The sequence below is a fragment of the Canis aureus genome, chromosome 7 (assembly GCF_053574225.1).
Source record: "Canis aureus isolate CA01 chromosome 7, VMU_Caureus_v.1.0, whole genome shotgun sequence".
NCBI classification, from domain to species: Eukaryota; Metazoa; Chordata; class Mammalia; order Carnivora; family Canidae; genus Canis; species Canis aureus.
In genome coordinates this window covers 37195072-37211356 of record NC_135617.1, presented here as the reverse complement: position 1 = coordinate 37211356, position 16285 = coordinate 37195072, and the positions used below count along the sequence as shown (strand labels likewise).

General features: G+C 44.1%; 2 protein-coding genes across 2 annotated transcripts in view; one reads left to right on the top strand and one right to left on the bottom strand.

Annotated features, from left to right (window-relative positions):
• Positions 1-1200: 1200 nt before the first annotated feature.
• Positions 1201-16285, bottom strand: part of LOC144317270 (developmental pluripotency-associated 5 protein-like) — a 45939-nt gene continuing 30854 nt past the window's right edge. Inside the window, exons 3-5 of the transcript XR_013383220.1 lie at positions 1836-1944; positions 1701-1743; positions 1201-1307 (exon numbers count right to left, since the gene is read on the bottom strand). The gene's annotated coding sequence lies outside the window, so the exon portion shown is untranslated. The remainder of the gene's footprint in view (positions 1308-1700; positions 1744-1835; positions 1945-16285) is intronic.
• Positions 7641-9734, top strand: LOC144317268 (uncharacterized). Its single transcript, XM_077903392.1, has 3 exons — positions 7641-8193; positions 8404-8583; positions 9368-9734. The coding sequence occupies exons 1-3, from the start codon at positions 7656-7658 to the stop codon at positions 9529-9531; spliced, it is 882 nt and encodes a 293-aa protein (XP_077759518.1). The 5' UTR covers positions 7641-7655; the 3' UTR covers positions 9532-9734.

Sequence of the window (16285 nt, the reverse complement as noted above, 5' to 3'; positions counted from 1 at the left end):
TTACTCCATATACACAAGATAGGCTTGTGTAAAATAATGTCCACATAAAAAGTAGTACCTTACTGTTACACAAATTGAATGGAGAGTACAAGTATCATTGATCACAATGAAATCAGGACAATAATTAATCCTCTAACATGTAAAGATTCCTTGAGTGGAGGCTGGGGAATCCCTGAAGATAAGAGACTAATAAACCAAGGACAGCCTCAATATTTGTGTCTACTTCTTGAGTCAGCATAAATATTTTGTAATAAGCATAAGTATTTTGGGTTCAGTGTCCAATTTTGATAGAACCAAAGGTCAGAATTAATACTGTGAGGAAGAGAATGCCTGGGTGGCTCAGCAGTTGAGCATCTGACTCCGGCTCAGAACCTGATCTTGGAGTCCCGGGATCAAGTCCCACATCGGCCTCCCTGCACGGCGCCTGCTTCTCCCTCTGCCTATGCCTCTGCCTCTCTCTCTCTCTCTCTCTATCTCTATCTCTATCTCTCATGAAGAAATAAAATAAAATCTTTAAAAAAAAATACTGTGAGGAAGATTCAAATTCCAGAAGAGACCAGCAGAAGAAAATCTATCTTTTGAAGTGTGAAGGGAACAACTATTAAATTTTTGTTAGTCAAATCAGGTAGAGAATGACAAATCCGTTAATCAAATTTATAACAATAGCTATAGTCTGGAAACCCACACATATATACACAAGAGTTTTGCCTTTCCTCGAGTGGCAAAGAAATATTACAGAGGATTGAGATTAAAAATGTAGATATGGGGATCCCTGGGTGGCGCAGCGGTTTGGCGCCTGCCTTTGGCCCGGGGCGTGATCCTGGAGACCCGGGATCGAATCCCACATCGGGCTCCCGGTGCATGGAGCCTGCTTCTCCCTCTGCCTGTGTCTCTGCCTCTCTGTCTCTCTCTGTGTGACTATCATGAATAAATAAATAAAATCTTTAAAAAAAAATGTAGATATGTGAGGATGCCTGGTGGCTCAGTCAGTTATGCATCCAACTCTTGGTCTCAGCTCAGGTCTTGATATCAGGGTGGTAACTTCAAGCACTGTGTTGGGCTCCATGCTGGGTGTGGTTTCTGCCTTAAAAGAAAAAAATATAGCTCCTTGAAAGAATTATGAAATTTTTTGGTCTCCCTCTAGGGGGCACCAAAGTACAAAGAGAAGTAGAGCAAAATTGAAAAAGGAGGGCAGAGATATCAAAAATGAATCTTGTTTTATTGCCTTCAGTTGAAGCTCTCCACCTCCTCATTGGCTTGATCTGAAGTTCTTGGTTTGGTAGTCTTCTTCCAAAGATCAGTTATTCCTGGAGGACACAGAAGAATCCTTTATGGTTTCCCAATGAAATCTTTCAACTAAAGCCACAAGTAATTTTCCCTTGATTTTTGCAAGTTTAGTTTCTCTCAAAAAACTAAATCTCCAAGTTTCCCATCATGCAAAGGCTGCTGGGGTGGATATTTGGGGAAAGATGCTTATACTTACTGGGCACATCAAATGAATCCTTTGTAATACTTAACAATTGCAAGCTTGCAGTTATAAAGTATTAGATTATTACTTTTCTGGGGTTCCTGGTATGGCCTTTTCATAAAGCACATGTTGGAGCTGCTCTTTAGTAACAATCGCAGTGAAATGTGTACTCCACATCACCAAAGAAATCAGTTAATTTCCTTAGATCCAAAATAACAATCAAGCTACTTACCATCAGAACTTGGGCTATGCATCAGGAATATCCTCAATCCAACCTGAAAAAACACAACAGCCAGCATATACACCACCACTGGGGCAACTGCTTTGGTCAAAGCTTGTTTAGCATAGTGGTAAGCTAAGGTATTACCTTGGAATTCTGGGTCATCACACTCCGAAGTAGCCTTCTTCAGATGACCAAATATGTATTTTCCAGATATATTTTATCTTCATCCACAGTTCCTGAAAACACTTCAGAACTATAAAAGAGAAATGGGTGTCTTGTTATTAATGAAGGTGACTTTTGGACTCCATTCAAGAGCAGATACTGCTTGCCAGGAAGACCAAGCAGGAGACTGAAGGATTGGAATGTTCAGCCCCACCCCCTCCATCGACAACCTCTGAAGAAGGAAGAAGGGCTAGGGGTTGAATCAGCCAATGTCAGTGACTTAGCCAATAATGACTGTGTGATGAAGCCTCCATAAAAACCCAAGTGGACAGCTATTTTGGTCCTTTTTGTTTCCCTGACAGCTTCCACACTTGGGGAACCAGAAAGTTCCCACATGCTAGTGAGCCAGGCCTCAAGTTCCATGAGAACAGAATCTCCTTGGCTAAAGATCTCGCCCTATGTATCTCTTCAGCTGGTTGTTGATTTGTATTCTTTATCATATCCTTTAATAAACTGCTAAGAGTAAATGCTTCCCTGAGTTCTGTGAGCCACTCTAGCAAATTAATCAAACCTAAAGAAGAGGTGGTTGAAACCTTCAACCTGCAGAAGGCTTGTCAGAAGCACAGGTAACAGCCTGGGGTTTACTACTGGCATCTGAAGGGGGTAGTCCTGTGGGACTGAATCCCTAACTTGGCAGATCTGAAGTTATCTCCTGGTATATATGTCAGAATTGGGTTGATTAGACACCCTGTTGGTGTCCAAGAATTGTGTTGTATGTGAGGGAACCCACCCCCCACACAAAGATTGGAATTGGCTCCAGGAACTCTAAAAGAGCCCCCAATCTACAAGAATTTTCTTTTTTAAAATCAATGTGTTGGGATCCCTGGGTGGCGCAGCGGTTTGGCGCCTGCCTTTGGCCCAGGGCGTGATCCTGGGGACCCGGGATCAAATCCCACATCGGGCTCCTGGTGCATGGAGCCTGCTTCTCCCTCTGCCTGTGTCTCTGCCTCTCTCTCGCTCTGTAACTATCATAAATAAATAAAAATTAAAAAAAAATATTATTAAAATCAATGTGTTGACAGTTACTGTGTCAATCTATATAATGAACAACGGTTCTTCTTTCTTCTCACTTTAGAAGTACACATTTTATGATAATTAACCTAGAAAAACTCAAGTTTTATTTTGATTTGTCAGTTTAAAAAAAAAAAGATTTTATTTATTTATTCATGAGAGACACACAGAGAGAGGCAGAGACACAGGCAGAGGGAGAAGCAGGCTCCATGCAGGGAGCCCGATGCGGGACTCGATCCTCAGACCCCAGGATCACGCCCCGGGCCCAAGTCAGACGCCCAACCGCTGAGCCACCCAGGCGTCCCTGTCAGTTTTTTATATCCCAATTTGGTAACCAAAAAAATTTCATGTTTGAGTTACTCAAAATTTAATAATGTCAAGCAAACCTGAGTATTTCTGTTCTTTCCTTTATAAACCAAAAGAGCAAAAAGAAAAGAAAAGGTATTTTAGAAGTTTGATTATTTCAGATTTGTGGCCAGCATGTTAGGGGAAAAAAGGTACTTAAACAAGAGTGCTAGTCATTGAAATAGCAGAAATGTATGGATTTGAGGTGTATTTTGAAGATAGATTTTCTAACTTTATGATTTTAGGCAAGTGGGTCAAAGAAATACTTTTTAAAAATTCTTTGAGACAGAGCCTCTACACACACACCCCGTTTTTCCACTCCAGCAGCCGAGGCAACTTGAGTCTGCCCCCGGCCCGCACCCCACACCCCTCCAGGGTGGGGCTCGGCTAAGGGGCGGGGGCTCAGCACCCTGAAGGGCTGTGTGTAGGGTGCAGATAGCCAGCTGGCAGCAGCTGGGGACCCTGGAAACCTTCCCATACCGCCCCCCCTTTTGGCGTCGCAGCCTCCAGTCCTAGAGCGCAGGCGGGCGGCCGCGGGGCAGCGGAGACGACTCGCACCACCTCCCGGGACAGCCTGCGCCCCGAGTCCGCCCCCGCCCCCGCCCCCGCCCCCGTCCCCGGGGGTTGCTTCTTGCCGCACTTGGGGTGCACTGTGCCAACCTGGAAAAGAGCCACTCTCTTCCTACTCGCTGCCGTTTCCGTGGGCTGCAAGGTGCTTCCAGGGTGTGAGCTCCTGCTTAGTCACCCCCACTCCGCTAGAAATGAGGTTTCCTGTGTTTATTTCCTTAGCTGGAGGAAACCTGGGCGGGGGGGGGTGGGCAGCGGCCTGTTGCGAATCCCCCGCACAAGGCTGCGCAGCGCCGCAGACGCAAACGTCCGGGAGTCCCGCGTCTTCTGGCTCCTTCCTTCCTCTTCGCCTCTGTCTGGGTGCCCGAGCCCGAGCTCCCCTCCCCCGCCTCCACCTCTTGCACCCTTCTCCCGTATTTTTTTTTTTTTAAGATTTTATTTATTTATTCATGAGACACACACACACAGAGGCAGAGACACAGGCAGAGGGAGAAGCAGGCTCTGTGCAGGGAGCCCGACGTGGGACTCGATCCCGGGTCTCCAGGATCACGCCCCGGGCTGAAGGCCGCGCTGCACCGCTAAGCCCCCCCTCCCCGGCCCCCCGGGCTGCACCCCTTCTCCCGTCTTAAGCGCGCACAGGGGTTCCTGCTCCTCCTGGAGGGGTAGCCTCTTCTCAGAGCAAAGGCGTGGGGGAGAGAAAGAAGCTAGAACACAACCTCTGAGGAAAGTCGGGTCGTTACGGGAACCACGGCTCGCCACCGCCTTCGGAGGGGAAGCCTCAAGTTTGACGTGATCTCCTTGCAAGAGACTTAACTCTCACTTGATTCCCTCAAATGGAACAAAAATCCAACAATCGTGCAGCCCGGGAGGCCCAGCGGTTTAGCGCGGGGGGATCCTGGAGACCTGGGATCGAGTCCTACGTCGGGCTCCCTGCATGGAGCCTGCTTCTCCCTCTGCCTGTGTCTCTGCCTCTCTTTGTGTGCGTGTGTGCGCGTGTGTGTGTGTGTGTGTGTCTCATGAATAAATAAAGTCTTAAAAAAAAAAATCCAACAATCCAAACCAATTTCAAGTGTTTGCTGTTGCTTTTAAGTCCCAAACCTCTGACTTCTCCTGTTTGCTTCTGTCCTGTGAGCCTACTTGGTGTTGCACCAGTGTTAATGATGTGTTCCTGCCTGAGCTTTGAGGGGTTTCTTTAAAAATAGATTATTGCTTTCCTGAGGTTCCCTGGTATGGCCTTTATTGGGGAAGGAAGGGCAAAAGATTTTACAAAACACTGATGCCAGTGTTATCAGGAGGCTTCAGTTTCTACTTCGAGAAAATTAACCTTCTAGTTAACTTGGTACACATGTTGATACTCACTTTCCCAAATATCACCCTTTGGTGAAATAAAACAACTGCTTCACTGTCGTGGTGAGGATTAAAAAAGATCAGACTCAATGTAGAAATATCATTTTGAAAAAAAAAAACTTTAATATGTTCATGCAATATTACACAAATATTATCCAAGTTACCAGGATACAACCAGAAACAGGAGTCAGACACTGTGCAGTTGATTATCCAATGCCAATAATGCTCAATCTTTATGCAGTAAAAAAAAGTCGCAAGTATAACAAGAAGTGGTCACTTTTATTTAATATGAGTATGCCTAACAAGGACACGATCCCTAATGCTCCTGGGTTTGCCTGTCTCCTGATAGATGTGGACTCACAGCAAGATAGCCATATCTGAAGCCAGAAGTGTCAATGTTCTGATTGCAGAGTTTTTTTTTTTTTTAAGATTTGATTTATTTATTCATGAGAGACACAGAGAGAGAGAGAGAGAGTGAGGCAGAGACACAGGCAGAGGGAGAAGCAGGCTCCATGCAGGGAGCTGGATGTGGAACTCGATCCCAGGACCCAGGATCACGCCCTGGGCTGAAAGCAGAAGCTAAACCGCTGAGCCACCCAGGGATCCCCATGAAGAGTTTTTTAAAAATAAGAAAATATGTTAACAAACATGCGTTCAAAAGAAATATTTTTTCTACCACATTGCGTTCTGGAGGTTCCTCATACTTGGGCAAATAGAAAATCTATAAGAAACAGCTTCCAATTTATAGGTTTCATTTAACATGACTTCTCAGGTTCCCAAATCATTCAGGGAAGTCCATTCCTTTCTTTCTTTCTTTCTTTCTTTTTTTTTTGTATATTTTTTTATTGGAGTTCGATTTACCAACATATAGCATAACACCCAGTGTTCATCCCGTCAAGTGCTCCCTCAGTGCCTGTCACCCAGTCACCCCATCCCCCCGCCCCCCTCCCCTTCCACCACCCCGTTTGTTTCCCAGAGTTAGAGGTCTCTCATGTTCTGTCACCCTCACTGATATTTCCCACTCATTTTCTCTCCTTTCCCCCTTATTCCCTTTCACTATTTTTTATATTCCCCAAATGAATGAGACCATATATTTGTCCTTCTCCGATTGACTTACAGGTAAGTTCATTTCTTATTCAGTATCTCTATCGCTCTGCCAATCAATGGAGGACAATAGAAACATTTTCGACTCCCAGATGACTTCAAAATATAGAAAAAGAATCTCATAGTGATGCTGCAAGCAGCTCCTAATATCAGTTGAACTCCGTATGTTCAGACTAAGCATGATAATCTCATTTCCCTTACCAGTGACCCACTTAGAATATGGCACGTGACCTAATTTTGAAATGAGGCAAAGCCTAAGGAGGCTTCCAGGATAGGTTTTCTCACTTCTGAGAAGGGTCACAAAAAAGATTTTGCCCCTCCTCTTCTCCTGGTGGTTGGGACTGTATACGATTTGGAAAAGTGCTATGAGCATCTTGCCACCAGCCTGAAGATAAAGCCAACATGATATGAAGTGGGAGGAGAGGAATACACAGAAACTGAATCTGAGCCCTGATCTGATATCCTTGGACTTACTGTTATTGGCAATATTTTCTTTCCCATTTAAATTTACATATCATGGGGTTTCCGCTGCAGCTTTATTGAAGCATAGTTGACAAAAGTTGCATGTATTTCACTGTACATTTTGATTTTGTTGGTTATTCAATAGATATTTATTGATTCTGTCCTGTAAGGGCACTTTGCAGAACCTTGGAACCCACAGATGTTTCCTGCAATTGAAGGACCTCACACTCTAGCATATAACCTTGAAAGGCATCTGGAGACATCATTTTTTGAAAAAGTTTTATTTATTTATTTGAGAGAGAGCATGAGTGAGGAGGGGCAGAGGGAGAAGCAGGCTCCCGGCTGAGAGCAGAGCCAGATGCAGGCACCGTGCTCCTGATCCCAGGACTACGGGATCATGTCCTGAGCCAAAGGCAGACACTTAACCTACCTACGAGCCACCCAGTCGCCTCTGGGACTGTTATTTTATATTGAGATGTAATTGATGTTCAACATATTAGTTTCAGGCGTATGACGTAATAATTCGATATCTGTATTGTTAGAAATGAAATCCAACCAAATAAATAACTTCTGAATAAAACAGAATTCTCTTCAAAGTACCTGGGAGGGAGATGGGCCCTGTTCAGTCAGAACCACGGTTTTTAAGTTGTCCTTTCCTCAAGGATTAGCAACCTGATGAAGGATAAAGGAGTCTAAATTCTGTTTGGAATCTACGGTCACTATATAATGTATGCATTTTTGTCCCAGTCCCATCACTTACACTTCCTATGTAAAAAATGGAAGAAAAAAACAACTGTATCTTCCTCACAGGGATGTTATAAGGTACTGAGGCCACAATTTCAGTCACACGAGCGGGTTGGCACTACAGAAGCGATCCTCACACAGGTACGTCCAGTGCTGGGGAACATGAATCTCTCTGAACTCCACCTAATGTTGGTGAGCAACGTGCCTTCTACCATCCCACTGTTTTGTAGCACTTATTACCAGGGAAACGAGGGAACTCTTCGAGGGCCCGCGCTCAATCCGGGCTCCTCCCTCCTAGACCGCGCCAACAGCAAGCCGCCCGCCCGCCCGAGGTTGGCGCTAGGCGCTGCTGGGACCCCGCCGGCCTGCCCGGATTTGAGGGAGCCAATGAGCAAGGGCTCCTGGAGGGGGCGGGGCCTGCGAAGGGACCAATCAGGCCGGTGGGCTGACGGCGAGCAGTTTCGTCCCGCCTCCCGGCCACGTGGGGTGTCTCTTCCTGCGGATTCCGTCCAGGGTACGGCAATGGCGCCCTTCGTGATGAAGACCCTGCACCGATCGCACGGCTCAGGAGCCAGCAAGAAGTATTCTCACTCCAAGAACTGGCTCCTTGTCCACACTCAACGGTACTGGTGTAGGTTTAAGCACTTTCTCAAGCCATCCGTGCTTCATGTGGATGCCCGTCTGCTGGAGAAGATTTTCGGTGAGTTCGCTCGAATATTTACCACTCGGCCCCACGTTGGTCTCCGGTGACCACCCCGAGCGTCCCAGCGCAGGCCCAAGGCAGTGGCTGGTGTCCTGCCAGTGTCCCAGGACCTCCTGCGCCTGTCCCCCAGAACGCCACAAGTCTTGTCCCATCCCCCCCTCGCCCCGCCCCCACGCTAATCTCTCGGGAACCTTCCATTCACCACAGGACCAAGCAGAGCCCTCGTCCCGGGGTTCGAACGGGAGTTCAAGGTCCTGCTCCAGATGAGAGAGCCCAACTCCGAGGGCAAGGTTGAGATCCTCATCATGGGGAGGCGCCGGTACCGGAAGCGTGCCAAAAGGCTGATTCGCATCTTGGCGGCGAAGCCCCGAGGGAAACGCTATGGAGGTGAGGAGCGCCAAGTGCCTGGGCTCCGAGTGCCGCCGCCCTGCGCGGTGCTGAGGGAGCTTTCACTTCCGCCACTCCCCTCCCGCAACCTGGGGCTCCTTCGTGTCCTGGGATGCTGGGATTCCGGGGTTTCCGGGAGAATCCCAGAAACTCGGGAATAGAGCACTGTGGGAGACAGCTGGCAAACCCAAGGAAGGAAGAGCCAGAGCCATAAGGAACCTCTCACCCCAGGCCCTTCCCGCCTGTCTGGTCTCCCCTTTCAGAAGCTGGGAAGGAACCGCCTGGATCCCACTTCCTGAGATAAAACCGAGTCTAGGACGTCCTGTACTCAGTGATTCTCAGACTTAGAATGAATCCAAGAGCACGGTAAAAATGCAGATTGCTCACGATGACTTCCCTCTAACTCCAGCCAGGAGTTAGGCATATTGGCAAACTAAAACCTTTCTGTTTCTTACCTATAAAATGGGTCTAGTCATAGTAGCCTCCGTATAAATTTTTTTCCAAGGAAAAAAAAAAATAAATAAAAATAAAAAATAAAAAAAAAAAAAAATTTTTTTCCAAGGATTAAATGAATGAAGACAATAATGCACTTAGAATACATAGAAAATACTAGATAAATGAGCTATCATTTTATTGGTTGTTCAGCTGATTCTGATGCAGGCGGTCTGCTCTAAGGTGACCAGTAAGGTAAACTCAGCAGTATTTTCTGTGGAGTCACTTTCCCTGTGTATCCTGTATGTTCGCCTGGGCACTAAACTTGCTCAATTTCATGCTTTACTTCCAGGCACAATGATGTTCAGCCTAGAAACCATGAAGTCTTTTGAAAGAGAAAATGTTCATTCTGATGATTTCCTCTCCACCGCTATGATGAGTAGCCTGGATGAAGCCATGCAGTCCCTGGAAATAGGTCAGGAGACTGTCCAGGAACCTGTTACCAAAACAGTGTAATTTTTGTGATTAGGAACCCAGTGCAGGGGGGACGGTTTGGGTCAGGAGCCTTACCCTCAGAGGCCGGGTCTGAACTCTGCCTTTGTTCCTGTGGCTAAGGAGAAACAAGTATTGTCAGTGGTCTATCCACCTTCCTCCTTCATAGATAGTTGTTTAAAGATTCAAATGTGAGTTACAATAAAAAATAAACTTTAAAAAACATAGATATATACATAGATATAGATTAGTAGTGTCAAGAAAGGCAATCTTGCTTTTGCATGCTCCAAGATGGGAAAATGCTAAGAATTAGCAAATGGTTGGTTCTGCTTTTTCATAGTGTTTTGTGTGAGGTGGGTATGGCTGGGATCTTTAATGTTCCAGGGACCTTTTGTTCATAAGGAAGAACTTTACTACTGTTTATTCTTTCACTAATACTAATTTTGAAAAAGAAAATGTTTGATATTAAACAAGCTTTAAAAAAAATAAAAAATAAACAAGCTTTATAAACCCAATCAGTAAGTATTGAAACATTGATGACAAGCTGATTCCATTCTCTTTGGCTTTTAGTTAAAAAGAAGTCGGTTAATGTTTCTTTGTTGCATCTTTTTTAATAGCTTAAATGTCAAAACACATTAGCGAGTACAAAATTTATTATGACTGGAACAAAAGCATCTATGTTTCTTCATTATTCCTGTAATTCCAAATAGAATAGATTTCCTTATTTAAATAATTTTGTTATTTCGCTTTCTCAGAGTATTACCATACATAAAAGAAAACGGATTCTATCACAGCCCAACTGAGTTTGCATTTCCTGGGTTCACTAACCAATTACTTCTGGGTTAGATCCTAAGAATCCATTTATTGAACATTTGGTGTAGGACCAGGTTTTGTTAAGCATTTACATACATTATTTGACTTGATCTTCATAATAATTCTATGAAATCAGTCTCTGAAAATAGATGTGATTATGCCCATTTTATGGATGAGGAAGGGGCAGGGTGGAGACATCAATAATGGGTATCCTGCTTTTTTGTCACTTTTCATGTTGATAACATTTTCACACTACACTATAACCTCCTTGTGGCATTAGGCATGATGTTTCAATTTTCTTTTACCCCAAGACCCTAGGCACATAGTTAAACACTGGGTTATTGACTGTTAACAGTGATTGTCTTGTTTACCAACCACTGGGCCCTGGTTAATGCAAATAATGGTGTTAACGAGTAAAAACCAGGTCTACCACGTGGCCATTTGACCATATATGAATCCCTGTACGTTCTGTACAATGTCAAGAAAAGTCCTTGCTTAAGTTTCATAATAATATAGTCAGGAAAATTTATTGAACCATTTTTTCCCCTTTCCCTTAACAATAACATGGTACTCCAGATTCAGCCTAAAATCTGAGGAAGCAACTGGCTGCGTTTTTAAATGCCTCTGGCAATAGCTGCTTAGGGCCCACCCATGCAGCCCTGTCAGGAGTGGCCAGGATTAGTCACTAGCCTATCAGCATAGTAAGTGAGGCTCTAGGGAAGCTCCTCTGGCTCTGGTTCATGCCACATGACCTAGGGGAGAAAGGCCAGGCTTCACGTTGGGCCTCAGCAATGGGCTACCACTTGAACCCGGTAAGGCCTTAAAGACCTACCCAGGCTTGAATGTGGAAAGTTAATGATCCTCCGTATTATTCAGCTTGGCCAGCATCAGACAGACTCTTAGGAAATCAGATTTAAGGTAGTCTCAGTCTAGGGCAGCATTCAGGTTCCTTGAGACCTTGTCATCTAGAGCCTGGGGTCTGAAACTGGCCCCTTGCCACAGAGAATGTTCTGTGGAGGGAGAAGCAGGCTCCATGCAGGGAGCCCGACGTGGGACTCAATCCCTGGTCTTCAGAATCACGCCCTGGGCTGAAGGCGGCACTAAACCACTGAGCCACCCGGGCTGTCCAAGGGGTCTCAGGCTTTAAAGGATTGGAAGACAATTCATAGGAAAATAACTAGAGGAGCAAATGTTTGGTAAACAAATGTTTGCCGTGCGTTATAGATAAGTCTTTCTGGCATAAAAAGTTCTCTCTGGTAATAAGCTCTCTTCTGTATGGGCACCTTACTGAAATTCTTTTAGACAGTTAAGGGGAGGTGAAAAGTCTGCGGGGTCTGTTACCTCCAACCTAAAGCACTCTATGTCAAAGTGGTATGTTCTGGGGTAGCATATTCTGCTCCCCCTCAAGATTAAAAGCCTTTAGCCCATGGGTACAACTTGACAACTTTGAGCTCCACTGTAAAATGTTCCCTTGGCTGAGGAACAACCCTCATGTCAGTATCGTGAGCTCATCAGATTCCCTGGAGGGGAATCCTGAAGTATCCTACCTAGATAGTAAAAGCTCAGCTCCAAAGTTCTGGGAGCCAGTTAAGGGAAGAAAGCTAAGTATCTCAGCTTTGAGTAATCAGTAGCAGTTGCCCACGTAATCCTTTTGTTTAAGGTATGGTGTCTGCACCCTAATTCTCCCTTTGTTTTACCTTCCCCAGAGAATAAAGGTAGTTCCCTCCCAGAGTGGAAGATGGACAGCTGCCTGGTGTAACAGCAGGGATCAGAGAGGTGAACTCTCAAAAACCTTTCACTTAATTCTAAATGCTGCTATCTCCAACCCCCAGCAACCTCCAGGTCCTGGACATTTTAAAACTCCAACACAAGTTGGATTGGCTTAGCTATTTGAGAAAGCTAATCCTAAATCAATTAGTCCATCCATCTTCACCTTTCAAGATATCATTTTCTTCTATCATGTGCTCCCTAGTTCTTAGGTTTCATGTCTTTTTTTATTTTAATCTCTTTACTACTGGAATCTAATGGGGTTTTAAATGTAAAATTAGATAATCTGCTCCATCTGCCGCTTTGCTTGGAACCTCCAGCTTGGGAACATTTTTCTTTGTCCTAAAGTATATCCTTTTAAAAGTTCCATTCATGAGGGCTTATTAGATGACAAACTCTTTATTTTTCCCCTGGAAAATACCTTCATTCCACCTGTGTTCTTTTTTTTTTTTTAATTTTTTTATTTATTTATGATAGTCACACAGAGAGAGAGGGAGAGGCAGAGACACAGGCAGAAGGAGAAGCAGGCTCTATGCACCGGGAGCCCAACATGGGATTCGATCCCGGGTCTCCAGGATCGTGCCCTGGCCAAAGGCAGGTGCTAAACCGCTGCGCCACCCAGGGATCCCTCACCTGTGTTCTTAAAAGGAGAGTTTTCCTATATAAACAGTCTTCTACTGACTTATTCTCTCTTAGCCCTTTAAAGATTTTAGAGGGTCTGGTTGCCACTGCTAATTATGAATTTTGCTTGGCCTTATTGTTTTTCTCCTGAAAAGGTTTTATTATGCACAGAGGTGGGAGAGGGCTTAGTCCTTGGCAGCTGCTTTCCTCACATAGCCAGGACAGTGCTCTGCTCCACTCTCTTCCTGCAGTTGTGTGTTTACTGTTTTCTAGATGAATCCCCAGGCCGGCTTGTCCTTAGTTCCAGTGGCATAGCAAAGCTACACACCTCCCAGATCTTGTCTCAGGAACTTGATATGCTTGGTGAGGCCCCCATGGTAGTAGCAGCTGTGCCTCGCCTAGCTCACGTTCTCAGTCACCTTGTATCCTTTCCTGAGGCCCATGGCAGCCATGGGGTAGCACAGAGTCCCATGCTTCCTGGAAAGGTAGTCTAATTTTTTTTAAGTCCTGTGGTGTTTGTCAATATTTACCCCTCTTCATACTAGGTCTTACCTGTATCTTTGCTCTTTTTTGGTAAGGCTTGCCAGAATTTTTCCTTTTTTTTAATTTTTTTAAAGATTTATTTATTTATTCATGAGAGACACAGAGAGAAAGAGAGAGAGAGAGGCAAAGGGAGAAGCAGGCTCCATGAAGGGAGCCCAATACAGAACTCGATCCCAGGCCTCCAGGATCATGCCCTGGGTGGAAGGCAGGCGCTAAACCACTGAGCCACCTGGGCTGCCCTACTTTTTTTTTTTTTTTTTTTTAATAATTTTTAGACTAATTTTGGACATACAGAAAAATCAAAGATGATTTATCCTAGTTTCCCCTATTAACATCTATTAGTATGATATATGTATTGTAGTTGTTAAAAACAAGACAGCAGGTCCAAAATGAAGTTGTTTATGCTAAGTTCCATGTCACCAAACTGAAACTTTATTTATTTGAGAGAGAGCGCAAGCATGCAAAGGGGCGGAGGGGTGGGTGGAAGGCAGAGGGAGAAACAGACTCCTTGATGAACCCGGAGCACTACACAAGACTGGATCCCAGAACCATGGGATCATGACTTGAGCTGAAGACAGACACTTAACCAACTGTGCCACCCAGGCACCCCATAAAAGTCTTTGATTTTGTTTTTTTTTTAAAGATTTTATTTATTCATGAGAGACACAGATAGGCAGAGAGAGAAGCAGGCTCCATGCAGGGTGTCCGATGTGGGACTCGATCCTGGGATCACATCCTGGGTGGAAGGCAGGCGCTAAACCGCTGAACCACCCAGGCATCCCAGAGTCTTTGATTTTGTAGAGCTCCATAGAGCTCCTTTCTATCTGCTAGATTAGATGCTGCCTGATTCGAATTTTTACTCAAACTATTATTAAAATTTTAATATGCTTCAGTTTATTTTTTAACACAATTGATGAGTCAATATTGATGCATTATTATTAACTGAAGTCCATACTTCATTTGGATGTTCTTATTTTTTACCAGATGTCCTTTTTATGTTCCAGAATTCCACATTACATTTAGTTATCATTTCACTTTAGGCTCCTCATGACTGTTGCAGTTTCTCAGACTTTCCTTGCTTTTGATTACATTGACAATTTTAGGGAGTACTGGCCGGGTATATTATTAGATGCCCCTTTATTGTAATTTGTCTGATTTTCTTTTTTCTCAAGATTAGACTGGAGTTACAGGTTTGGGGAAAGACTACAGAGGTAACCTGCCACTTTGTCACATCGTCTCAAATGTACATGCTATCAAATGACTTCACTTTCGATGTTGGCCTTGATCACCTAGCTGAGGTTGTCTTTGACAGGCTTCTCCACTGCTCACACATCCCCCTTCCCATACTGTACGCTTGGAAGGAAGTCACTGTGTGCAGTCCACACTTACAGAGCAAGGAGTTATGTTCACCTTCCCACAGGCACAGTATCTGGATAAACTACTTGGAGTTCTACATAGATTTGTCTCTTCTAAAAAAAAAAAAAAAAAAAAGATTTGTCTCTTCTCCCTCATTTACTTATTCAGTCATTTATTTGCATCAATATAGATTCTCTTATCAGTCTTTTTAAAAACCAGCTTTTGGTTTCATATTCCATTAGTTTCTGCTTTAACCATTTTATTTGCTTTGTTTCAAGATTATCCATTCTGTTTTCTCTGATTTTTTTTTTATTTTTTATTTTTTTTTTTTTGTTTTCTCTGATTTTTAGAGTTGAATGTTGATCTCCTTTGTTTTCATTCTTTCTGATAACTGCAGAACAGAAGGGATCTACAACTTCCCCCAAACACACACACATGCACGCACACCCCTCGTTCACCCACTCAAGGATCTCTGGAGCTCTAGAACCACTGCTGGGTGGCAGTGGCTTCCTCCACAGGGCATAAATGTCAGACTTCAGATCTGCTCTTGGCTGCCCTTTCTCTTGAGATATTAGGCTCCACCACCACTGGAAACCTTCCTCTTTTCAAAGACTGCTTATGAAAGATGAGGATCAGCATTTTAAGTATCCCTCTATAAATTTCCACAGGGCTCATTTTGCCATAGAAAGACAACTATGTTGTACCTATGTTACTGATCTCCTTTGAAAGTCTTGGCAGGAACCGCACAAGCCCTGGCAAAGACTGTACACAGATTCTCATGGTTTGGCGCCTCTGCCCTTTTGTGTGCTTATTACAATTTTTTCCTGTCATTATTTGATTATTTTTTAAATTATTTTAAAAATAATTATGACATTTCCAAACTTGGTCAATTCTTAGTTCCTGGACCTGATCCCAAAGTTAGCCACCAGGTGGAATGAAGTCTCCACCCCTCTCTCCAAGATATTTATTTATTCATTCATTCATTTGTGAGAGACACAGAAAGAGAGGCAGAGACATGGGCAGAGGGAGAAGCAGGCTCCATCCGAGGAGCCTGATGGAGGAGTTGATCCCAGGACTCTGGGATCATGACCTGAGCCAAAGGCAGGTGCTCAACCATTGAGCCTCCTGTGCCCAGAATGAAGTCTTATCTTAATCACATTCCTGGCTAGTTCTTTAAAGGTAAATGAAAGGCCTTTTGGCTCAGTGAGTTTAGGCTGTTTCCAAAGCTGTCCAATTTTTTTAAATTTACTGTGGATAACCATACTTAAAAAGAGAAAGGGAAAAACTATTAAGGTTATGTATCTACACAATTTGGCAAAACCTCCTACCCAAAAAAGGCCAGACTTACAACCCATTTGAGTAGCCAGTGAGAATTCTGTACCTACTCCCAGACACCCTGCAGCCAGATGATACCAGAACATCACAGGGAGTAAGAGACCCTGTTTCTTGCTTAGTTTAGTTTACTTATTGCTGTTGTTTGTTCATTTGTTTCTTTGAGCAGTAAAGGAAAAATTTAGAGCTCTGACAAATATATCAAAGGGGATATCTAAAATAGTCCCTTACATAGTTTAGATAGTGGTAATAATTAGATATTACCCACACCGACTTCTCACTCTCTGCTCTTAAGGATTTCTTATCTTGAACTATATAAACATTCAGAACTGTGAAGAACTATGAA

Bases quoted from the DNA above. Each gene is read 5' to 3' on its own strand.
- LOC144317268 (XM_077903392.1), top strand. From the start codon at position 7,656: ATGAATCTCTCTGAACTCCACCTAATGTTGGTGAGCAACGTGCCTTCT. The intron at 8,194-8,403 runs GTGAGTTCGCTC...CATTCACCACAG, and splicing joins TCTGCTGGAGAAGATTTTCG to GACCAAGCAGAGCCCTCGTC. The intron at 8,584-9,367 runs GTGAGGAGCGCC...CTTTACTTCCAG, and splicing joins CCGAGGGAAACGCTATGGAG to GCACAATGATGTTCAGCCTA.